Source organism: Rhinopithecus roxellana, chromosome 11 (assembly GCF_007565055.1).
Source record: "Rhinopithecus roxellana isolate Shanxi Qingling chromosome 11, ASM756505v1, whole genome shotgun sequence".
Taxonomy (NCBI): domain Eukaryota; kingdom Metazoa; phylum Chordata; class Mammalia; order Primates; family Cercopithecidae; genus Rhinopithecus; species Rhinopithecus roxellana.
Window position 1 is genome coordinate 132,960,757 of NC_044559.1, and position 25,451 is coordinate 132,986,207.

The window sequence follows — 25,451 nt, forward strand, 5'->3', positions numbered from 1 at the left end:
AGAATGTTACTTTTGGGAGAAAGGTCTAAGGAAGGGTACTTGGGGGCAGTAATTATAATATTCAATTTCTCAAGCTGAAAGTTGTACATTATATTATTCTACTTCTTTTTATAGACATGACACATTTCATAATTTAAAAATAAAAGATTTTTGTCCTTGTACATCTGATTGAACATAACGTAACTTCCTTATAAAGGACCACCCCACCTCCACCAAAAAAGAAAAAAAACCCTCAGGTGATGGAATGGCCTTTCCAAGTGAGCTCCTTTGACAGCACTCCCATCAGTTTACCTTCTGCCTTTTCTTCCATTAGTGTTATGACTTTCTAACACTGGCTGTGATGTGACCTTCGGATCCATAACTCAAGGGTCTCAGCTTGTCTCTACTTTTCATCTTACATAGAATACCCATTTTAGGCAAGAAATCTATTATAGTTTCCTTTCATTTTCCACTTTTTCATGTTAAAAGCTCTAGAAATCATTAAAAAGAAAGCCATTAGCCAGGCGCTGTAGCTCACACCTGTAATCTCAGCACTTTGGGAGGCCGAGGGGGGCAGATCATGAGGTCAGGAGATCGAGACCATCCTGGCCAACATGGTGAAACCCCACCTCTACTAAAAAATACAAAAAATTAGCTGGGTGTGGTGGTGGCGCGTGCCTGTAGTCCCAGCTACTTGGGAGGCTGAGGCAGGAGAATTGCTTGAACCTGGAAGGTAGAGGTAGCAATGACCTGAGATCGCACCACTGCACTCCACCCTGGGTGACAGTGCGAGACTTCATCTCCAAAACAAAACAAAACAAAACATAAAGCCATTATATATTCAAAGTTTACCCAACTTTGTGGCAGTTGGCCACACTAAGAACTCGAATTCATTCTGAATCAAACACCAATGCAGGATGAGATATTAAACTTAAAGAAAGCACTGACTGGAGTTCAGCTCTCCATTAAGTAAATGAATATTCCAAAATTCTGTAATATGTTACACTAAAATTCTGTTTTACTATCTCAACTGTGCTTAGACAGCATTTTTAACGTTTAAGTCACAGCTGAAAATAAAAAGAAAACAAGATTTCATTTTCTTTGGGGTTAAAACAATAAAGAAACAAAATCAAACTATTAACATCTATATCTATATCTAGTCAGATATTCACACAAAGTACACCCTAGGGGCCCTCTCAAAAAAGAAAAAAAACACCAGAAAATCAATTTTTCCTGTCTGTTCAGCAAGTGTCTAGCACCAGCACTCACAGATGAGGAAAAAGGGGGAAAGAGAGAGAAACTAACAGATCAAGACAGATATAACCTGGTATTCTTCTGTTTACAAAAAATGTAATTGCATCCAAAGCAAATGGAAAACCTTCAATCTTCTCATTAGGTTTTTACTACTTCTTCCATTCTACTCTATCTTTAAATACTTCTTTAAAGTATTCTGACATCTGTATTTTCTGTTTTAAAATGAAAAATAGTTTTTTATCACACTTGGCCACTTGCCACAGCCCTGCTTCATGGCAGCTATCAGAATTCTGGCAGTACAAAATACAGGATACAGACAGAATGGAAAATACACAAGATTACACTTGTGTAAAAATCCAAAATGTGAAAATCCAAAATAAACACTTCCAAAAATCTGCCTTCTTTGGAAATATATATATACAGAAAGAATCTACAGTTGGCAGCACCTCTTTGAAATAGTTCCTTTCTCTCTTCTGCAGTGTCCAGCATGGCCCACACTCCCACCAATCATGCCAGGTAGATGCCACTGTATCAATTTCTCAAATTTTTTTTTTTTTTTTTTTTTTTTTTAGAGATAGGGCATTTCACTCTATCACCCAGGCTGGAGTACAGTGGTGCAATCAAAGTTTACCGTAGCCTCGGCTCAAGAGATCCTCCTGCCTCAGTCTCCCAAAGTGCTGGGATTACAAGTGTGAGCCACTGAGCCTGGCCCCAAATTACTTTTAACATAATAGCTCTACAATCTTCTTTCATTACTATTTTTACTTAGCATTTTATTTAGTCCTGCTTGTTCAGCACAATCGGAACTGTTTTAAGAGTATTAGCTGCTTCATGAATCAAAGAGAAGTCATTCCGTCTTGACATTCCCATAATTCCATCACTGTAGTATCTGGGCACAGAGAACAAGATGATCTACAGCTGTGTTACCCACAGGGTTGAAGGATTTAGGAAATAGTTTCTAGGACTATTTGACTCTCACTCACCCAACATGGACTGAATGTCTATGTGACTGATACTACACTAGGCTCAGTTCACAGAGCTGGAAGAATTTAAGGGCTACTATGCCTATTGACTCCTGCAGGCAACTAATCACTTAAGGATTTCACACCTAGGATTCCTACAGTGTTACTACAAAATAAAACACACTTTCTGCTTCAGGCTGGCAAGGTACAACTCAGAATTAATAAATTACTAGTATAGGCCCATCTTACTTCAGTACTCTGACCTTAACTGCTTTCTTCCTTCTCTCAACTCTCCAACTGTCTGGGCTTTCCACATCTTCACCTCTTCCTCCACTCCCTTCGGCAATTTGGATTAGAGAAAAGAAAACAAAGGTGAAAGATGAGACTACAGGCATAATGAACTGTTTAAGGGGAATACAAGGTAAATTGTTCATGAAGATGTCAGGAATAATTATGAAAACTGTCCTAAAGAGGAACTTGAAGGCTGTTTTTCTTCATTTCAAGCTCTTGGCCCTTGTGAGAATAAGCAAATACGTGATACCTGAGTTTATGATTTTACACAAGCCATCTAATGAAATAACATAATTAATTGTAAAGTACTGTATAAAAATACAACACGTTTTATAATTTTAAGTTATTTTTTTTTTAACTGAACATGGTGGTGCGTGCCTGTAGTCACAGCTACTGAAGAAGCTGAGGCAGGAGGATCACTTTAGCCCAGGAGTTCAAGACCAGTCTGGACAACATAGTGAGACCCCCCACCTCAGAAAAATAAATAAAAATTAAAAGCCCTTTAGGTTCACCTAATCGAGCATCCTTATTTAACTGACAAAAATATTAAGACCAAAGGGGTTAAGTCACTTGTCCAAGAACAAACAGCAAGTTAACAGAACGAAGAAGAACAGACCCAGTTCCTATTATACCACTTGGCACCAAATTCTCTTCAATTACTTTTGTTTTGGTGGGAAATACACACACACACACACACACACACACACACACACACACCCCACTCACCACAACTACCTCTTCATTTATTTAACTATCTCAGAAAACTAATAATAAAAATATTTTGTGATGGTACAGCAATCCTTGGCTCCCATAAGATTTCAAAAGGCGAGTCAGGTGCAGTGGCTCATGCCTGTAATCCCAGACTTTGGGAAGCCGAGGCGGGTGGATCACTTGAGGTCAGGAGTGCAAAACCAGCCTGGCCAAAAAGGTGAAACCCCACCTCTACTAAAAATGCAAAAATTAGCCAGGTGTGGTGGTGTGCACCTATAATCCCAGCTACTCGGGAGGCTGAGGCAGGGGAATAGCTAGAAATCAGGAGGCAGAGGTTGCAGTGAGCCGAGACCGCACCACTGCCCTCCAGCATGGGCGACACGGCAAGATTCTGTCTCAAACAAAAAAAAAAAAAGGCTCACCAACAGCATTACAAATATAATCTCTCTTCCGGTAGAGAAGATATGGTAGTCCGGCCAGGTGTGGTGGCTCACACCTATAATCCCAGCACTTTGGGAGGCCGAAGCAGATGGATCACGTGAGGTCAGGAGTTCAAGACCAGCCTGGTCAACGTGGTAAAACCCCACCTCTACTAAAAATAAAAAAATTAGCCGGGCATGGTGGCAAGTGCTTGTAGTCCCAGCTACTCAGGAGGCTGAGGCAGGAGAATCGCTTGAACCCAGGAGGTGGAGGTTTCAGTGAGCTGAGATTGTGCCACTGAACTCCAGCCTGGGCGACAGAGCAAGACTCTGTCTCAAAAAAAAAAAAAAAAAAAAAAAAAACAGGCGCAGTGGCTCATGCCTATAATCCCAGCTGGATGTGGTGGCACACGCCTGTAGTCACCAGCTACTTGGGAGGCTGAGGAAGAGAATCGCTAGAAACCAGTAGGCGGAGGTTGCAGTGAGCTGAGATCACGCCACTGTACTCCAGCCTGGTGACAGAGCAAGACTCTGTCTCAAAAAAAAAAAAAAGAGACATATTGCAACATCTCTAAAAAATTTCATAGTTATCAAAGTAATAAATACCTACACTTTTGTACTGTAATAACTGGAAAACCAAAGAATGTGTGTTGTCTAAAGCAATCTAGTAAGATACCTAGTCAGTCAAAATGCTATAATCACTCCAAGTAATGTTTTCAATTATATATTTTTATACCTTCTGAGTCACTGGAGCAGCAGAAGCAGTAGGAATCTCATATATCTGTATTTCTAATGTGGAGGGGAAGGCTGGTACAATTTTACTATGAAAAGGTTTCATGCTTAGTAATGATTACTTTAAAAAAAAAAAAAAAGATAAGACCATCATACAATGCTCAATAGTCCCTAAAGGAGATCAAAACAAGTTAAGGCCATTAGAAAGCTCTTTATCAACTTATATATTATAGAAATGAAAAATTAAAGAGAATAAAGTCAAAGAAAATTACTCAAAAGTATTCTTCTAATTAACAAACATAAAATTCAGTTATAGCACAAAGCTTCAGAGAAGTATAATAAACAGAATATACTCTTTTTTTTTGAGAGAGAGAGAGTCTTGCTCTGTTGCCTAGGCTGGAGTGCAGTGGCTCGATCTCAGCTCACTGCAACCTCCACCTCCCAGGTTCAAGCGAGATATTCCTGCCTCAGCCTCCCAAGTAGCTGGGATTATAGGCATGTGCACCCACACCTGACTAATTTTTTTTTTTTTTTTTTGAGACAGAGTTTTGCTCTTATTGCCTAGGCTGGAGTGCAGTGGCTCAATCTCACTCACTGCAACCTTCCCATCCGGGTTCCAATGATTCTCCTGCCTCAGCCTCCCTAGTAGCTGGGATTACAAGCATGTGCCACCACACCCAGCTAATTTTTGTATTTTTAGTTGGGATGGGGTTTCTCCATGTTGGTCAAGCTGGTCTCAAACTCCCGACCTCAGGTGATCTGCCCACCTCAGCCTCCCAAAGTGCTGGGATTACAGGCGTGAGCCACAGTGCCCAGTCTTTTTTTTTTTTTTTTTTTTTTTTGTATTTTTAGTAGAGACAGGGTTTTACCACGTTGTCCAGGCTGGTCTCAAACTCCTGACCTCAAGTGATCCGCCCACCTCAGCCTCCCAAAAGTGCTGAGATTACAGGCGTGAGCCACAGCGCCCAGACCAGAATATGTCCTTTCAACAAATATTTTCATACTGCTATGCAAATCATTCAAATTCTATGGAACAGAGTAGGGGAAGCAGGCACATGAAAATAAAGTAGGCATCTGATTTTTGATATATAAATTTTAAAATAAAAAAATTTTTTTGCATGGCACATGTATACCTATGTAACAAATCTGCACGTTCTGCACATGTATCCCAGAACTTAAAGTAAAATTTTTTTCCAAAAATTTCTTTTGGCCAGGCACAGTGCCTCACATCTATAATCCCAGCACTTTGGGAGGCCAAGGCAGGAGGATCACTAGAAGCCTGGAGTTTGAGACCAGTCTGGGCAACATAGCAAGACCCTCACCTCTACAAAAAATTTAAAAATTATGCAGGTAGCTGGGTGTAGAGGCTCATTGCTTGTAATCCCAGCACTTTGGGAGGCTGCAGCAGGCAGATTACAAGGTCAGGAGTTCAAGATCAGCCTGGCCAACATGGTGAAACCCCATCTCTACTAAAATTACAAAAATTAGCTGGGCATGGTGGTGCGTCCATGTAATTCCAGCTACTGGGGAGGCTGAGGCAGGGGAACTGCTTAAACCAGGACCCAGGAGGCGGAGGTAGCAGTGAGTCGAGATCGCGCCACTGCACTCCAGCCTGGGCTACAGAGCGAGACTCCATCTCAAAAAAAAAAAAAAAAATTATCCAGGCATGGTAGTGCATGCCTGTAGTCCCAGATACTTGGGAGGCTGGGGCAGGAGGATCCCTTCAGCTCAGGAGTTCAAGGCGACAGTGATTTATAATGGTGCCACTGGACTCTGGCCTGGGTGACAGAGGAAGACCTTGTCTTTAGAAAAGTTTTAATTTAATTTTTTTTTTTTTTTTTTTTTTGAGACGGAGTCTCACTCTGTTGCCCAGGCTGGAGTGCAGTGGCCGGATCTCAGCTCACTGCAAGCTCCGCCTCCTGGGTTTATGCCATTCTCCTGCCTCAGCCTCCCGAGTAGCTGGGACTACAGGCGCTCGCCACTTTGCCCGGCTAGTTTTTTGTATTTTTTAGTAGAGACGGGGTTTCACCGTGTTAGCCAGGATGGTCTTGATCTCCTGACCTCGTGATCCGCCCGTCTCGGCCTCCCAAAGTGCTGGGATTACAGGCTTGAGTATTTAATTTTAAAATTTTTTTTAAATCACAAATTTTAAATCAGGTCAAAACTTAAAATTTTAGCAGGTCAGCACAGTTTTAAATACAAAATTAGAGGCATAGAAAAAAAAGCATATTTAACATGATTGTAAAAAGGAACACTCAGCGAAGGTCAAGAAATAAAGTTTCAGTGCCTGAGTAATAAAGTCAGATAGACCTTGAATTGAATGGCCTTTCTACTGGTAGTAAGTGATAGTCTACATTCAATCACCAAGTTCTATCAGTTCTACTTCCTAAATCTCTCTTCTCTCTATTCCCTTTTCTGTATCTACAATGCTACCGTCCTAGTTCAGGCATCTTTTCCTTGGTTCAGTGAGACGCTCCTTACTGGTCCTTCTACCTCTCTGGTACCATTCTTTCCAGACGGCCTTCATACTGCTGCCAACATTACCTACCTGATCATCTGATTCTCCCACTTGAAATTCTTCAGAGGCTCACCTATGGACAAGCAGTATTTTTTCTAACTGTGGCTTAAGATGTAAAATCAATTTAGGTCTCAACCAGTATTTCTTTAACAAAACAGAACAGAAACTATATAAAATACATAGTAAAAATATTATTTCATGAAACTTTTCTTTAGGTTTTTTTTTTTTTTTTTTTTTGAGACAGAGTCTTGCTGTCGCCCAGACTGAAATGCAGTGATCTCTGCTCACCGCAGCCTTCACCTCCTGGGTTCAAGCAATTCTCATGTCTCAGCCTCTGGAGCAGCTGGGATTACAGGTCTATGCCACCATGCTAGGCTAATTTTTGCATTAGGCTGGTTTCACCATGTTGCCCAGGCTGGTCTCAAACTCCTGGCCTCAAGTGATCTGCCTGCCTCCACCTCCTCAAGTACTGGGATTACAGGCATGAGACACCATGCCCAGACACTATTCTTTAGTTTTATGTGTGTACAATGCATACACATAACTGGGTCACAGTGTAAAATGTACTTCTACTGTGGGTTGAGTTAAAAACAAGACATAAAAACACTGACCTACAGAATAAAATTTCAATTTCTTCAGAAGTCCCTTCATAGTCTGATCCCTCATCATAGAAACAGCCGTTAAGAGACAGGATCTGAAGCCACTGTTTGGGTTTATATGCTAGGTGTGACATCTGCTAGCTGTGTGATCATGGGTAATTCATTTACAGTGTGTCACTTAACAGCTGTGACCCTGGGCAAATTTAACTCAGTAGGTAACTTAGTTTCACTACCTATAAAATGAGGATAAAAACAGTACCTCATAGTGTATCACAAGAATTAAATGAGATAATCTACGTGAAATTCTTGGCACATGATATACTTGAAAAATACTATCATTGGCATAAGTACTATTGTCCAGCCTAATCTCCAGCTATTCTTGCCCATACTCCAGTTGTAACAAACCAATGGCTGCTTCTCAAATACATCTTACTCGCTCATGAGGTCATGTCAGATTGGTGCTGCCCGGAATGCTGACCATGCTTTTCCGGTCACATTATATTTCCAAATGTTTGCTTTTTTTTTTTTTTTTCTTTTTTTGAGACAGTTTCGCTCTTGTTGAGCAGGCTGGAGTGCAATGGCACCATGTCGGCTCACTGCAACCTCTGCCTGCAGGTTCAAGTCATTCCCCTGCCTCAGCCTCCTGAGTAGCTGCGATTACAGGCACACACCACCACGTCCAGCTAATTTTTGTATTTTTTTAGTAGGGATGGGGTTTCCCCATGTTGGCCAGGCTGGTCTTGAGCTCCTAACCTCAGGCGACCCGCTTGCCTCAGCCTCCCAAAGTGTTAAGATTATAGGCATGAGCCACTGCGCCTGGCGCCAAATGTTTCCTCTTAAGTAAGACCTCTTCTGTGAAGCCTTCCTCAGCTCTCACAGGTAGGTCCTAAGTGCTCCGACTTAACATTCTTTAGGGAAAAAAAAAAGGAGCACAGCCACTTATAGTCTGTTTCTACAATGTCTCCTGGCCAGACTGTGAACTCTTTTAGGACCAGCACAAAGGCATTTCTCTCTCCAATGCTCACAGCAGTGCCTCACAAAATGCAGGAGTTCCACAGATATTTTCTGAATATCTCCAAGTTACCAAACCTTTCCATGTCTTCATTTTCCATCTGTACAATGGGAATACTATTTTGCCAGAAGGACTGTTGTAGAGTACACTAGAGAATGTTATAAAAGCATCTAGTATAGAAGCAACTCAATAATTACCAGGTTAACTGGGTGGGACTTATTTTTTTCTTTTTCGTTTTTTTTTTTTTTGAGACACAGTCTTGCTCTGTCGCCCATGATGGAGTGCAGTGGTACGAACTCGGGTCACTGCAACCTCTGCCTCCCAGGTTCCAGCAATTCTCCTGCCTCAGCCTTCCAAGTGGCTGGAATTACGGCACCCCCCAACCATGACTGGCTAATTGTTGTGTGTGTGTGTATTTTTAATAGAGATGGGGGTTTCACTATGTTGGCCAGGCTGGTCTTGAACTCCCAACCTCAGGTGATTCCCCCATCTCGGTATCCCAAAAAGCTGGAATTACAGGCACGAGCCTGTAGCTCGTGGAATATTTTAGAAATCCAAACTAAATTAGGAATATCTCCAAGAGGCAAATATCTCAGACCTCTAACAGCTAACACCTGGAGGGGAGGGTGAGGAAAGAGATTTAAGAAAGGTAATCAGTGGGAAGGATGTCAAGATCTCGTGAAGGAAAACAGCAGTAGATGCTTGAGGAAGAACATGCTAAAGGAGCAGAAATGAAAAGGAAGGATGACCCACACTGACCCCCAGAACAGTACAGTTTTCATTCTAGCCAGACTTAGGCTTAAATCCAAAACATGTGTGCTGGCTTTCAGTGCATCCCTAGCACTAAACCAGTTTATGACACTTAAACTATACAACTGGGATAATACCTCTCATAGGGTTATGGTAAAAAATTAAATGAAGTAACAATGTCCTCAGGTCTTAGATGGTTTCTTCTATGTCTATTCCTCTATCTGTAGAAACCAGGTGGTTCAAGCTAACCTATATGCTCTCTTATTATCTGACAACTTATCAGTCACACTAACTTTCTCTGAACTAAAGTTTAAAGCAGATATTAATACAGTGCTCTTAAACATCCTCTAACATTACTTACCATAGAAAAGAGGTACAAAGTAGGCCTGTCTCAGCAGGCAAAAAAGAAGTTTAAATGATACTGATACCTACAAGGCAGTAGAGGTTCAGGACTGTACATTTCTAACTGTCTTCTACACAGTCTCAAACACCTAATAGACTCCTCAGCAATTTTCTGATGATTATTACAAACACTCCCCAAACAATAAAGTGGAAAATAAATAGCAAGAAAAAATACATAAAAACTGAAAACTTTAGGAACAAAGCATAAAAATTAATACCCACTCTTCTGGATTAATAAATAGTATTAACGTCATTAAGGAACATTTGGAAAAGGCTCATATCTTTGAGATGTCAAAATGCGATGTCATATCATCAAATTATTCCAGAACTGCATTAGAAAAAGTTCACCTTTAGCATGCTTTAGACCCAATTGGTGATAAAATTTATGAAACTATATTTTTATCAATATAAAAGATTCAAGTGTGTACACAGTTTATGGACCAATAATTCACTAAACTTATTAAAATTAATTTGCTTGAAGTCAACTTTCATTTTTACATAGGCTAACTGCAAGCATTTAACAAAGTGCAATGAAATAAATGCATTGTTTCCCTTTTGTGTTCAACCTACAGAGGAAAGATTTTTTAACAGTTATTATCAAGCTTAGTCTAAATCAGAGGGTAATTATTTGAGACTGACTTTGAAGTTAGGTACTTTAAGAATTTGGCCGGGCACAGTGGCTCACACCTTGTAATCCCAACATTTTCAAAGGCTGAAGTGGGGGGATCACCTGAAGCCAGGAGTTCAAGACCAGCCTGGCCAACATGGTGAAATCCTGTCTCTAATAAAAATACAAAAAAAAAATCAGTCCAGCGTGGTGGCAGGCGCCTGTAATCCCTGCTACTCAGGAGGCTGAGACAGGAGAATCGCTTGAACTCTGGGGGCAGAGGCTGCAGTGAGCCGAGATCACACCATTGCACTCCAGCCTGGGCAACAAAAGCAAAACTCCATCTCCAAAAAAAAAGGAATTTGACCCCAATCCACTTTTTAGAACCACTCTCAGCTTAAGTGTTTTAAATGAAACAAAGAATTGTGTAATTTAGTAGGAAAACTAATTGAACAGGAAAATGAGAAGATACGTGACCCATTTCCAGTTCTGTATTAACATGCTGAGCTACTAAGAAAAAAACCATTTCGGCTGGGCGCAGAGGCTCACACCTGTAATCCCAGCACTTTGGGAGGCCAAGACACGCAAATCACCTAAGGTCAATAGTTCGAGACCACCCTAACCAACATGGTGAAACCCCCATCTCTACTAAAAATACAAAAATCGGCAGGGGGCGGTGGTGCACACCTGCAGTCCCAGGCACTCAGGAGGCTGGGGCAGCAGAATCACTTGAACCCGGGAGACAGATTGCAGAGAGCCAAGATAGCACCACTGCACTCCAGCGTGGACAACAGAGTGACTCCATCTCAAAAAAACCAAAAAGCCATTTCACCGCTCATACTCTTGTTCCCTCAATATAAGGTCTTACTGAACTCTAAACACTAAGGTTCTTTTTTTTCCTTTTTTCGGGACGGAGTACTGCTCTGTCATCCAGACTGGAGTGCAGTGGCATGATCTCGGCTCACTGCAACCTCCGTCTCCCAGGTTCAAGCAATTCTCCTGCCTCAGCCTCCTGAGTAGCAGGGATTACAGGTGCACGCCACCACACCCGGCTCTTTTTTTGTATTTTTAGTAGAGACGGGGTTTCACCATGTTGGTCAGGCTGGTCTCAAACTCCTGACCTCATGATCCGCCCACCTCGGCCTCCCAAAGTGCTGGGATTACAGGCATGAGCCACCGCGCCCGGCCAACTCTTAAGATTATTTAAAGTGCACAACTTCCACAGTAACATCTTAGTTTTCCTAACATGTTATCCTAGTAATTCTAATATATCCACGAGCCATGGTATGGCATTAATCAAAGAATAAAGGGTCCGGGCATGGTGGTTCACCCTCTAATCCCAGTACTTTGGGAGGCCAAGGCAGGAGGACTGCTTGAGCCGAGGAGTTCGAGACCAACCTGGGCAACATAGTGAGACTTCATCTCTACAAAAAATTTAAAAATTAGCCCAGTGTGGTGACTTGTGCCTGCAGTCCTAGCTATTCGAAAGGCTGAGGTCGGAGGATCACTTGAGCCCAGGAGTTCAAGGCTACAGTGAGCTGTGATCACACTACTATACTTCAACCTGGGCGACAGAGTGAGACCTTGTCTCAAAAAAAAAGAATAAAGAGCTGGGCATGGTGGCTCACGCCTGTAATATCAGCACTTGGGAGGCCGAGGCAGGCCAATCACCTGAGGTCAGGAGTTCAAGACCAGCCTGGCCAACACGGTGAAACCCCATCACTACTAACAATACAAAAATTAGCTGGGCGTGGTAGCGCGTGCCTTTAGCCCCATCTACTCGGGAGGCTAAGGCAGAAGAACTGCTTGAACCCAAGAGGCGGAGGTTGCAGTGAGTCAAGATTGCGCCACTGTACTCCAGCCTGGGCGACAGAGTGAGGCTCTGTCTCAGCTATCCTGAGATATTAAAAGGTAATCTTGACCTTAATCACAGGAAAACAAACAGTAATTTTTAAGAAAATCTATAGGGATGCAAAGCTAAAACGTAAGAAGAAATAAAAACATCCTAGCGGTTGATAGCAAATCATTTTTTGTTTTAGGGCTGCCTCATGTTTGAAGTTGAAATCAAATAGCATTTCATTAATAACATCATCTGAATGATTTCCTACCAATGTATTGCCTTTGACTTACACCACTCTTTTTTTTTTTTTTTTTTTTTTTTTTTTTTTTTTTTTTTTTTTTTTTTTTTTTTTTTGAGGCGAAGTCTCGCTCTGTCGCCCGGACTGGAGTGCAGTGGCCGGATCTCAGCTCACTGCAAGCTCCGCCTCCCGGGTTTGCGCCATTCTCCCGCCTCAGCCTCCCGAGTAGCTGGGACTACAGGCGCCCGCCACCTCGCCCGGCTAGTTTTTTTTTTTTTGTATTTTTAGTAGAGACGGGGTTTCACTGTGTTAGTCAGGATGGTCTCGATCTCCTGACCTCGTGATCCGCCCGTCTCGGCCTCCCAAAGTGCTGGGATTACAGGCTTGAGCCACCGCGCCCGGCCGACTTACACCACTCTTGATGCTGTATTTTCTATTTAGATTTCATGTTAAAGAAAAGAGTTACATGAAGCATAAAGAAAAGCTACTCGGGACTTAGAAAAGTTCAAATAATCAGAATTTTAAGATATCCAAGATCATTCATTCAGATATTTTATGAGTTTTAAAATAAGCAAGATTTTTTTTTTTTTTTTTTTGAGACAGAGTCTCGCTCTGTCGCCCGGGCTGGAGTGCAGTGGCCAGATCTCAGCTCACTGCAAGCTCCGCCTCCCGGGTTTACGCCATTCTCCTGCCTCAGCCTCCCGAGGAGCTGGGACTACAGGCGCCAGCCACCTCGCCCGGCTAGCTTTTTTTGTATTTTTTTAGTAGAGACGGGGTTTCACCGTGTTAGCCAGGATGGTCTCAAACTCCTGACCTCGTGATCCGCCCGTCTCGGCCTCCCAAAGTGCTGGGATTACAGGCTTGAGCCACCGCGCCCGGCCTAAAATAAGCAAGATTTTGTGCTGGATGTGGTAGCTCATGCCTGTAATCCCAGCACTCTGGGAGGCTAAAGTGAGAGGATCTATTGAAGCCAGGAGTTAAGAAACCAGCCTGGGCAACATAGCAAGACTGTTTCCAAAAAAAAAAAAAAAAAAAAGTCTTTATGAGCTAGGCATGGTGACACATGCCTATATACACAGCTACTCAGGAGGCTGAAATGGGAGGACTGCTTAAGTCCAGGAGTTGAGGGCTCCAGCAAGCTATGACCACACCACTGCGCTGTAGCCTGGTTAAGAGAACAAGACTGTCTCTAAAAAATATATTAAAAAAAAAAAAGAATGGTTGCTTCCTTAAAAATAAAAGAAGTCGGCCAGGCGCGGTGGCTCACACCTGTAATCCCAACACTTTGGGAGGCGAAGGTGGATGGATCATGAGGTGAGGAGTTCAAGACTAGCCTGACCAACACGGTAAAATCCCGTCTGTACTAAAAATACAAAAAAATGAGGCAGGTGTGGTGGTGTGCGCCTGTAATCCCAGTACTTGGGAGGCTGAGGCAAGAGAATCACTTGAACCCGGGAGACGGAGGCTGCAGTGAGCCGAGATCATCCCACTGCATTCCAGCCTGGGCAACAGAGTGAGACTCTGTCTCAAAAAAAAAAAAAAAAATAGAAGAAGTCTGGCCTGGGTGCAGTGGCTCATGCCTTTTATCTCTGCACTTTGGGAGGCCGAGGCAGGTGGGTTACCCGAGGCCAGGAGTTCGAGACCAGCTTGGCCAACACGGCAAAACCCCGTCTCTACTAAAAATACAAAAATTAGCCGGGTATGGTGGCACGCACCTATAAGCCCAGCTACTTGGGAGGCTGAGACAGGAAAATCACTTGAACCTAGGAGGTGGAGGCTACAGTGAGCAGAGATCACGCCACTGCACTCCAGCCTGGGCAACAGAGCAAGACTCCATCTAAAAAAAATAAACAAATAGAAGTCTGTTCTTAAACATATTTATCCAGAACTCTCAAAATCTTAATATAGAATAAACCAACAAATGTGGAATCTGATTCAAACATATACTTGTAATAATCTGGGTAATTACTATACTTTTGCTGGCTATTGTCAGAAAGCTAGTGACCACTGCTGAGCTACTCCAGTGGTACCAACTCTTTCCATCAATCCACCATAAAGAAGTGTAATACACAACCAAAGACAGCACTGGCAATACTAAGCTTAAAGCAATTCTCCAAATGTGGTTACCTAAGGAAGGCTACTAAGCAAGCCAACCGGGGGTAGGGGGATAGGAAGAAGAGATAAAGGGCATATCTTTTCCCCAGCAAGCAGAAAAAGGGGTACATAGCTAATTAATGCTTGTCTGAGCATCACCTATGTACCCAGCATTGTGCTAGAGTCTATGAGCCACAAAAGTAATAAGATACACATCATTGCTTTATCTCCCCAGTAAGATCAGATGCCCACAAATAAAACATTTAGAAAACATGTCGGTGTCAATCTGTGTCCTAAAGATAATAAATCTCATCAGAATTCAGAGAGGACAGAATAAAAATAGAAAAGGGTTAAGAATCAGGTATTATACAAATCAAGATTCAAACTAGGAATTTTTTTTTCTCTACACATTTAGAGAAATTTTTCTAGTAATGAACTATAGAAATTATCCCTGAAAGTATCATCTTCACACTAGGAATTCTTGAATCCATCTCCATTTAAAAAAAGTTTAGGCCAGATGCAGTGGCTTACACATATAATACTAGCTCTTTGGGAGGATGAGTCCAGGAGTTCGAGACCGGCCTGGTAGAAATACCCTGTCTCTACCAAAAAAAAAAAATTTTTTTTTTTGAGATGGAGTTTTGCTCTTTCACCCAGGCTGGAGTGCAGTGGTATGATCTTAGTTCACTACAACCTCCACCTTCTAGTTTCAAGTGATTCTCCTGCCTCAGCCTCCCGAGTAGCTGGGACTACAGGCACCTGCCACCATGTCCGGCTAATTTTTGCATTTTTAGTAGAGATGGGGTTTCACCATGTTGGCCAGGCTGGTCTCCAACTCCTGACCTCCTGATTTGCCCGCCTCAGCCTCCCTAGTTGCTGGGATTACAGATGTGAGCCACCGTGCCCAGCCAAAAAAAATTTTTTTAATTAGCTGGGCACAGTGGTGCACATTACTTGGGGAGGCCGAGGTGGGAGGACAGGTTGAGTCCAGGGGTTCAAGATTGCAGTGAGCTGTGATAGTGTCAATGAATTCCAGCCTGGGTAAGAAAGCGAGACCTTGTATCAAAAAAAAAAGTAAAGGAATTTTAATCCTTGGTCTGTTCGTAACCACAAACATAACTTAACAGTCACTTTCCTCAGTTTATTAGGTTTCCTCACGTGTAAAGTGAGAATGTTAGATTCAAAGGGAATTGTACATCACAGTCTGTAACCTGAAATGAACCTTAGAGGCTAGAGGAGTGATTGGGGTGATAAAGGCTGAAATTCAGCTACAAAAAAATCCATAAAGGTTTAGTATGGATGTATGGGACAGTGCAGAGACTAGTTTAAGTACAATAGAATATTTGTGCTGGGATGAATCTGGCATAATAAGATTGGGCCAGACCATGAGGAACTTAATTAAAGAATTAGGACCTGCCTCTGTATCAGGCAGTGTAACCTGTTAAAACTTTCAGGTTAAGCTGAAACAATGTCACTGCCAAAAGAACTGTGATGTGTAAAGTAGAGCAAGTCAGTCACAAACTGTAACAGGACAATGACAGACTTAAATAAAAGATGTAGTAATTCAGCATAGCCGTTAACTGTTAGAAAATGCCAACAGTGGGGCTGTCATAATCAGACATGAAACAGTTTGTTTTAGCAATGGAATTACACAGCTCACAGTGAAAGGCAGTTCCTCTTCGAAGAACCATCCTTAAAAATAGCAGCCACCTTCACTAACCATACAGAAAAGCAGGCAACAAACATTTTACATCAGTTTTGGTTACAGTCAAAAGCTGGAGAGAAGGAAAAAAATTACACTAGATGGTGCTAAAAATATTGAATAAGCCCCTGTACCTTTACTCTTATTTACTCAGCTGCAAGATATAATAGAGAAGGGGGAGGGGACGAACTAAGTTTATAACTTCATAATTGCACTTACCAACTAGCTGAGCTACTGTATTGCTTTGGACTCATTCTCGAAACTTGGAAAACATGAATTTCTCACTCAAAAAATTAGGTAGTGCTGTAACTGGTTATGCCCCCCGGTTGTAATTTACCATACCATACAGCAGAACAAAAGTGGCACAAACTGACTTGTGATCCAGTCCAATGCAGACTGCCATCTGCTGCACATACACAGGATGTCTCCCAAGCAAGATTCAACCTTAGCGTCTCTCAGGGAACTTTACCAGAACATCTATTCTTTCTGGTAAGCTGTTTGCTCCCATATTCACCTAATATATGTACTCAAATCAACCCTACTTACAGGAGAATTCCCATTCATGGGGTTTTGAAATAGCAATACTTTCCTAACGGATAACAGTACATTGTACAAGGTAGTAGAGAGATGTAAAGGAGCATTTGCACTTTACAATAAAAGGAACACAATAAAGGGTGAGAATATCTCAGATGAGTAGGAGTCCTAAAACTGTTACGTATTAGCTAACGTAACCTTGGCTAAGTCTCTTTCTGTTCAGGGCCTCAATATCTTTTAAATGGAATGTCTTGTAAGGAATCACAGACTATCCTATGGAAACAGCTGTATATATGATGGCTTCAGAAGAATTGTAGAAAAATAAAAAGTCTGTTTATATATTTTAAATAATCAGGTTCGATTTTTTTCAAAATCTTACAATTCTAAACTCATGTACAAGTCACCATTCCCGTAACATTCCTGCCCTTTAGAAATAACACTTCATTTTAATTGTGCTTTCAGTTACAAATTCAGCACTTCATTTTTACTCACCCTAGAATAGTACAGAGAACACCTTCATGAAGCATCCCCACAAGGGAGACACTCACAGCCTGACAAATTTGCATAGTGGAAAATATACAAGGCACAAATTTTTTAAAACGCTAAATGAGTATCACACCCAAACAGTCTTAAAAACTGTGCAAAGTCAGAAGATGTCTTATTAAAATATGGACTTAAGTACAACTTGGGAAGCCTTTAAATAGTTTGAGGAAAAGGGGAATGCAATCAAAATTTGGGGTGGCCTTATGTTTTTAAGAGGACAAAACACATAACTGGAGGCTACGAAACAAGCAAATTAAATTGAACTGTGGAAAAGCTCGGCTCTCACCCAAAAGCTTCAACAAAGCAATATGCCAGTATGCCAAATAAAAAGAGGTACAATCTTCTCACAAGAATGAGGATAGAGTCCATACCTATGACTAATAATAACAATACCACCTTGCTTGTGCAGAGCATTAGGTCTTTTCATAGCTCTTTCACACACTTGATTTTGATGTTGTCATTGGCCTTAGGAGAATCCTCTCTGAAGAGCTCCAGTTCAGTTTCCTCTTAAGAGCTATGATCAGAACAAGGCAGGTGACGTGTTTATTGAGGGTTGAAGGTACTACTGTAGTTTCTCCTATCAGGCTGTTTACAGTGATCCTCTAATAACCACACTATACAACTCAGCCCCAGGAAATAAAACCTACATTCTTTCCCTCAGAGGTGGCCAGAGACCAACACATACAGGTCTAGAAAGTCCAAAGGAAGGAAACCTCCTGACTTGTTAAGAACTCCATGCCAAATTCATCTCTTGCAACTGAAAAAAGAAATCTCTCTCACACTGTCTCTCTCTCTCTCTCACACACACACACACACACTCACCCAAGAGTGTTCAAACAGAAATCCTCCTTTTCTGCCAGCCAATGAAACCCAGCAACAACTGGTTAATACAACCACCAAATCTCTGCCTCTGTCAATAACTTATCATATTCGCTTCTCCTGTGCCTGCTGCCCACCCTTCCCGCTCAGGCACGCGTGAACACGCTTATACAGTAGCCCTCGAAAGGACCCCCAAAAGCACCTTTAAGAACCCGAGAGGATGGAGCTTGCCTCCTGAAGCAATGCAGCATCCATCTCGAGGGAGCTGGTTCCCCATGCACACACACACACAGGAAGTCACAGAGGGGGATAAAGTTTGATTTTCCTTCTTGCCCGACCCCTCCGGGACGAGAGAGGACGAGGGGCGGCCCCGCCGGGGTCCTGGGCTGCTCTCCGGGGCAGCTCCCAGCAGCATGGCACTGCCACTCTCCTGGCACACACAAGGCGGCCGCGGCAACTCAGGACTCCCCAACCCGCCCAGAGGAGGAGGGAAAGGGGACAACTTCCACCGGGCTCCGTTCGGGAGCCTTGGGGCAGGGCTGTTAAGAACGAAGAAGGGAGGGACCGAGATTGGGGGGGGTCGGGGAGAGGTTCCAGTCCCGTGCCTTCCCCGCCCTGGTGTCCCCAGTCCTGCGGGAACATCCCCGCCGTCGCCCCTCCTCCTCCTCTCGGCTTCCTCCCGCCCGCCCTCCCTTCCTGGTCGCCGCCGCAGGCGCCTGAAGGGCACGGCGGCTCCTCGGTGCCCGGCAACCTCGGGAGCGGCCGGGAGTTGAGGTAACTCGCCTGCTGCCCCGGCGGCCTGCCCGCCGGCGGCTCCCACACGCCAGCGCCGCCCCGCCCTCCCCGGAGCCTCCGGGCGCGCTCGCTCACCGTCCGGTGGTGCTGCTGCTGCCGGTGGCGGCTGACGCCCAGCCCAGGGAAGCAGCCGGCAGTCAGCGCCCCGCAGCCGCCGGCGCCCCCGCCGCCGCCGCCCCGAGAGGAGAGGAGCAGCAGGAGCGATCTACCTGCGGCGGCCGCCATCTCTCAACTGGAAACGGCGCCGACCCAGGCAGCGCAGCGGACGGCCGGGGCGGAGCTAAGACCCGCCACTCACCGGCGCCGAGCCAACTAACGCCCTTGACTGAGTTGATGAGGCGGGGCTTCCTGCAAGGCCCAATCGACAGGCGGGAGAACCACATTGGAAGCTGCCTGTCACTTCCAGAGTTACCTATAGTGGAACATAGTCAATTACGGGCAAATTCTAGGGAACCGGTAATTGGCACCCAAGCCCGTGAAAATAACAGCAATAGAGATGGCATGTTCGGTTCAGCTAATCTTCACCAACGGTAGAACTATGATAAGGGTAACGGGGGATATAGATATTTGTGAAAAGCTTTGTTCTAAGTAGAGTTCTAAGTGAGTGTTCTAAGTTGGCAAAATAGGCACCAAATTAATAACCATTAACTGTATGCTGTAACTCTCAACTACACGCCCAGAGTTATCATTCATAACTGATAATATTTAGATATGCTGAAATTAACCCTGCATCACAGAGTGATCTAATGACTGTGATGTGTAGCATAGTATAGGAGGGGGTAGAACGATTACAATATCAAAGTCCCAGAATGAGTACATGCCATCAAAGTGAATTAACAGACCCGTATACATCTCAAATACCCAATTCATTTTAACAGCACCTTTATACTGATATTCTTACACTCTACAGAAACAGCACTATTTTACCATATTTGACCTTGTGTGCATTTACAGAAACAAAACACAATAATAACGTAATAAAAAAATCATATAAGGCCGGGCGCGGTGACTCACGCCTGTAATCCCAGCACTTTGGGAGGCCGAGGCGGGCGGATCACGAGGTCAGGAGATGGAGACCATCCTGGCTAACACAGTGAAACCCCGTCTCTACTAAAAAATACAAAAAAGTAGCCTGGCGTGGTGGTGGGCGCTTGTAGTCCCAGCTATTCGGGAGGCTGAGGCAGGAGAATGGCGTAAACCCGGGAGGCGGGGCCTGCAGTGAGCGGAGATCTGGCCACTGCACTCCAGCCTGGGCGACAGAGCGAGACTCCCTCTCAAAAAAAAAAAAAAAAAAAAAAAAAAAAAAAAAAAAAAAAAAAATCATGTAAAAGGCTATTTTAATGATGTTTCATAAATTTGCCAAAATAGCTCTCAGAATACACTTTGGAATAACAATCACTTTCTCGCGAAAAATACTTCTTTCCACTTAAACTCACAATGAGGGCTCCTTGAATACTGCCTAAGAAAAATTTTGGGTCCTGAATTTCCTTAAAAGAGGATTTCCTTGCTATCTGTTTATTATTATGGGCTGATTAAATTCTCACACCTCTTTTTAAAATCTGGAGCAGGAAAATAGTTTGGGAAGCAAATACAAGCATTATTTTAAATTTTGGAAAACATCTTTGTAGTGTATTATAGCCTTAGATGATAAATTTAAAACCAAAACAAAACACACACATAAATACGAAGAAAATATTATCACTGTTCTAAGAATATTATTTAAAGTTTGACTGAAATGGTACCTTCTTGGCCAAGAATAGCTAAAAAATTACGTGGAAGTCTTTGTTTGTTTAATCCTTATGCCCCACCTACCCCAAAACAGTGAGATGATTGGCTTCTCCAGGTGAGATATCACGTCACTCACCCAAAAGGCTTTATTACCCAACAAGTGGAAATTGAGACCTCAAGAATGAGCCCCCATTCAACAGCTGCACACAGTAATCCCCCTCATTGGAAATCCATGACATTCCTGGAACAATTTCCCTTGCAATCATTTTCCACCCATCTATATTTATCCTAAACTGCTTTTGATGTACTTACTCATGCTGTGTCATTTTCTCTCTCACCCCTTCACACCTTCTTACAGAGATCACCATGGATTTTAGATTTGTTTTTATTTTCTGTGCCTTCACCAGATCTAGCTATGAATCAGGATTGCTCCTTTCATTTCCACTTTCCACTTTAAGGAATTTTACTAGAATTGCCTTTACTCTATTTTTCCAAGTATGAAAATTAGATGTGCATCCTGCAGTGAGATTTACTCATGTGCATTAGCAAAAGAACTAAGTAAATAATATTTTTAAGTCACAAACATGAAACTGGAGGTATTAGCAAAAGCTTTCTTCCTACCTATTTACCAAAATGTGTCATCTTTTATCTACTAAGACAAAACCACTGATGCACCAGAGAGAGGTAGGCTGTATAAATCTGAAGATTAACTGACTATACTCAGTTCTGGGTATTAGTAATCCAAGGCCAGCAATTAATTGAAACAAATATCAATTATCTCCTCACAGAGAAAAACTTCTTCATAGCTGCAAAGGACATATCTCACATGAGCTGGTTGGCCAAGCCTGATAAGGAGAAAGTGTAGATAGCTCAACAAAAAGTCATTCTCAAACCTAAAAAAAATTATGTGTGTGTACGTGTGTGTGTATATGTGTGTGTGTGTGTGTGTGCGCGCCTGTATATACACACACATTATATAGAGAGAGAAGGAAAGGGAATTAACATACGTGCTATGTGCCAGAGATTGTGCTGATCACTCCGGAGATACTATATTTAAAAAGGACAGCAAGACAACCACAGAAAACTTTTAAAAATTGTAACTTTCATGAGAAAGAAGTTGAAGAAAACCTCAATGTCTTCCAATAGGGAATTGGTTAAATACATTAGACATTAACTTTGTAACAGAAAAGCATTCAACCATTAAAAAATTGAGGACCAAGCACAGTGGCTCATACCTGTAATCCCAGCTCTTTGAGCGGCTGAGGCAGGAGGATCACTTGAGACCACATGTTTGAGACTTGCCTGGGCAACATAGCAAGACCCTATCTCTAAATATATATATTTTTTAATTAGCTGGGTGTGGTGGTGCATGCCTGTAGTCCCAGCTACTCAGGAGGCTGAGGCAGGAGGCTTGCTTGGGCCCAGGAAATTTGAGTTTACAGTAAGCTATGATCATGGCACTGCACTTTAGCCTGGGTGAGAATGTGAGACCCTCCCTCTTAAAAAAATTATTCTATCTATACTTTCATATATATATATATATATATTAGATGAAGTCTCACTCTATCGCCCAGCCTGGAGGGCAGTGGCACGATCTTGGCTCACTGCAATCTTTGTCTCCTGGGTTCGGAGGCGATCCTCTCACCTCAGCCTCCTGAGTAGCTAGGAACACAGGTGTGCACCACCATGCCCAGCTAATTTTTGTATTTTTGGTAGAGTTGGGGGTTTCACCACATTGGCCAGGCTGGTCTTGAACTCCTGACCTCAAGTGATTCACCCACCTCAGCCTCCCAAAATGCTGGGATTACAGGTGCTATCTATACGTTTAAATAATATAGATGACAGAGCATAGGTGATCCTTTTTTAAGTAATTTATATATATGTGTAACTTAGATAGATAGTAGTTTCCAGAAGAAAACATGTTACCTCTGGAAAGTTTTAAGGGGTAGTTATTCCTCTGAACGGTGTAAAATATTCTTATCTGCTTGAATTTAAGATGTATATACATACACATCTTACAATTTATATATATATATGAAAAGTAAATTGTTCTCACCTGCATATTACTGTGTTATTATAAAAACATGGTCACTAAAACCAACATGGCTGCGGAATTGTTTTCTGTGCCAACTCTTAAGCACAGGTTTTTTTTTTTTTAAGCTAAAACTAATCAGAACAGGCTTTCTGGAGCATGAAACTTAACTAGGTTCTCTACTAAAATGTACACTGACGTCAGCTGTCAAGTATGACTCAACTCAGTGGAGTATTTGCCTAAGCATTCCAGAATAGCTAGGGTAGGTGATGCACACGGTTCATTGACATGATCAAGAAAGCATAAAAGGAATCTGCCCAGAGATCTAGGGGCTGCATTTCATTGCTTACTGATAATATGAATTATTATTCAAGTGAAATCAGCAGTATTTAACAGGAAAAGGTATACGAAGAAGAAAGCCAAAAGGAAAGGGTTTCGCCTTCCAATATTTATTACGAACCACAGCCTAAACCTGTTTGCTGGCTATGCTTTACTGTTTTTCCAGATGTTTTTATTCCCATTTCTCCTCGTATAACCACCTGCAGTCAACTCTTCATCACTACCACGCCTGTTCCCATGATTTCCTAGTTTCTGTGATGATTTCTGTCTTTTCTGTCAGCTCCTCTGGATCATAAATATTCTAGTCAGCGTAATTGAGAAGGGTTCTACTCTTAAACTGCAGGACGTATCTTTTCCTGTCTATATCTATTCTCACTTCACACACACACACACACACACACACACACACACACAAATTTTTCCTTCCTCATTTTTGTTTCTCTTTTTTCTTCCTCCAACACTCTCATTTCCCATACTCCAATATAGATTTCGACCCTACTCTAAATCAGAGATACCAGCCTGGGCAACATGGCAAGACCCTAGCTCTACAAAAAAATTAGCCCAGTGTGGTGATGTGTGTCAGTATTCTCAGCTACTGAGGAGGCTGAGGTGAGAGGATCCCTTAAACCCAGGAGTTGGAGGCTTCAGTAAGCTATGATAGGGCTACTGCACTCCAGCCTGGATGACAGAGTAAGACTCTGTCTCAAAAAAATGAATAAATAAAAATAATAAGTCAGAGACAGATTTATATAATCCCTTTAAAATGTTTTGTGTGGAAGGAGGCTCATGTCCTGGTCTCCAAAGGATGACAGACTCCACGTTCATTTTATAACTTAGTGGCCTTATAATCTAACATTCTTTTAGGTCAGGAACATCCAATCTGCAAGTTTTTCTGTCGAGAGCAGAACTCCAGGAAAACACTGAGTTGAGAAGGGCAGGGCTTGTTCAAATAGGATTATCTTTGTTCATGTTTCTCGGAAACTGAGAGATTGGCAGCAAACTTTAAAGCTGTCCTTTTTGTGTTCCATTGACATGTGGCCTCCTGTAATCTTCTGCTTACTAGACTTCTTGATATAGGAAGTCTTTTGTCTCTATTGGAAGTGATTCAAAGAGTGAGACACTAATTTTACACTTAAATAAACCACACCTCCTAAGTGCATAAGAATTCGGCTCACATTCTTACGGAACCCAACACCATCCATTCCAGAGCATTCAAAAGTGCCAAAAGATCATAACTTTCTCTAATAGGGTTCAACTACAAAAAAAATCCCAAATTAGTAAAGCGGCTCCTCTCTCAGCAATCCCCTGCCCAGATACCTTTTTTTTTTTTTTTTTTTTTTGAGATGAAGTCACTCTGTAGTCCAGGCTGGAGTACAGTGGTGCGATCCCGGCTCACTGCAACCTCCACCTCCCGGGTTCAAGTGATTCTCCTGCCTCAGCCTCCCAAGTAGCTGGTAATACAGGCATGTGCCACCACACCCGGCTAATTTTGTATTTTTAGTAGAGACAGGGTTTCTCCACGTTGGCCAAGCTGGTCTCAAACTCCTGACCTCAGGTGATCCACCCGCCTCAGCCTCCCAAAGTGCTGGGATTACAGGCATGAGCCACCGCGCCCAGCCTCCTGCCCAGATATCTACTCTCCATACCCTGAATATGCCCTGACACTTCCAACCTCCACTCTTTGCTCCTACTCTCCCTGTAGCCATTTGTCCTACTGTTCTTTTGAATACCAGCTTGGTCTCATCTGAGGGTAAATGTCCCAGTAAAATTAAACTCTCCCTCTTGCATCTTCTCATAATTTGTTGTTTGACTTTCTATCTCAGTATCTTGGTCCTGGATCTGAGCTGATCTGACTGGGAGGTCTGTCATAGGCCTTGATTATCACATCTATTTAATTAGGCTATTTTGGTTGGTTGGGCCACAGTTCCCTTCTCCCACCATTCTATGTATATTTCATATCAAAATTGTTTATGTTACTATCTTTCTCCTACAGAGCTCTTCCAGGTTAGAGGTGCCAATTTGGCAAATTAATTGAAGCTAACTTTAGATGATATCAGTTACTCCTTAGATTGCCTCTTTTATACAACACTTATATTTATAGGAGGAGCTTTCAATGCTGATATCTAAAAGAATTTCACAAAGTGTAGAAAGTCTAAAAAAATTATTTTGGTCCCTTAAAAGTCTTCAAAAATTCATCAAATACTGAGCCATATTAGTCTGCCTTCTTCAAGGTCAGATACATCTTTATATCATGCTGGGTTTTGCCCAAATTTCAGCTCCTCTTAAACTAAACTAATATATTGCCAAAATGCTATATTTGGGGCTGGATGCAGTGGATCACACCTGTAATCCTAGCATATTGGGAGGCTGAGCTGGGAGGATCACTTGAGCCCAGGAGTTTGAGACCAGCCTGGGAGCAACATAGTGAGACCCTATCTCTACAAAAAAATTTTTTAATTAGCCTGGTGTGGTGGCACATGTCTGTAGTCCCAGCTGCTTGGGAGGCTGAAGTGGGAGAATCACTTGAATCCAGGAGGCTGAGGCTGCAGTG

General features: G+C 42.6%; 1 protein-coding gene and 1 pseudogene across 2 annotated transcripts in view; both read right to left on the bottom strand.

The window, feature by feature from the left end:
* MCU (mitochondrial calcium uniporter) overlaps positions 1 to 19,047 on the bottom strand; it is a 216,325-nt gene extending 197,278 nt beyond the window's left edge. For both annotated transcript variants that reach the window (XR_004060001.1, XM_010373070.2), the window contains exon 1: positions 18,877 to 19,047. Coding sequence is in view for 1 of the 2 variants with exons in the window: in XM_010373070.2 (XP_010371372.1) it covers positions 18,877 to 19,026 (150 nt within the window). In the remaining variant the exon portion in view is untranslated. The remainder of the gene's footprint in view (positions 1 to 18,876) is intronic.
* On the bottom strand, positions 14,793 to 14,875 carry LOC115900644 (annotated as a pseudogene).
* Positions 19,048 to 25,451: the final 6,404 nt, after the last annotated feature.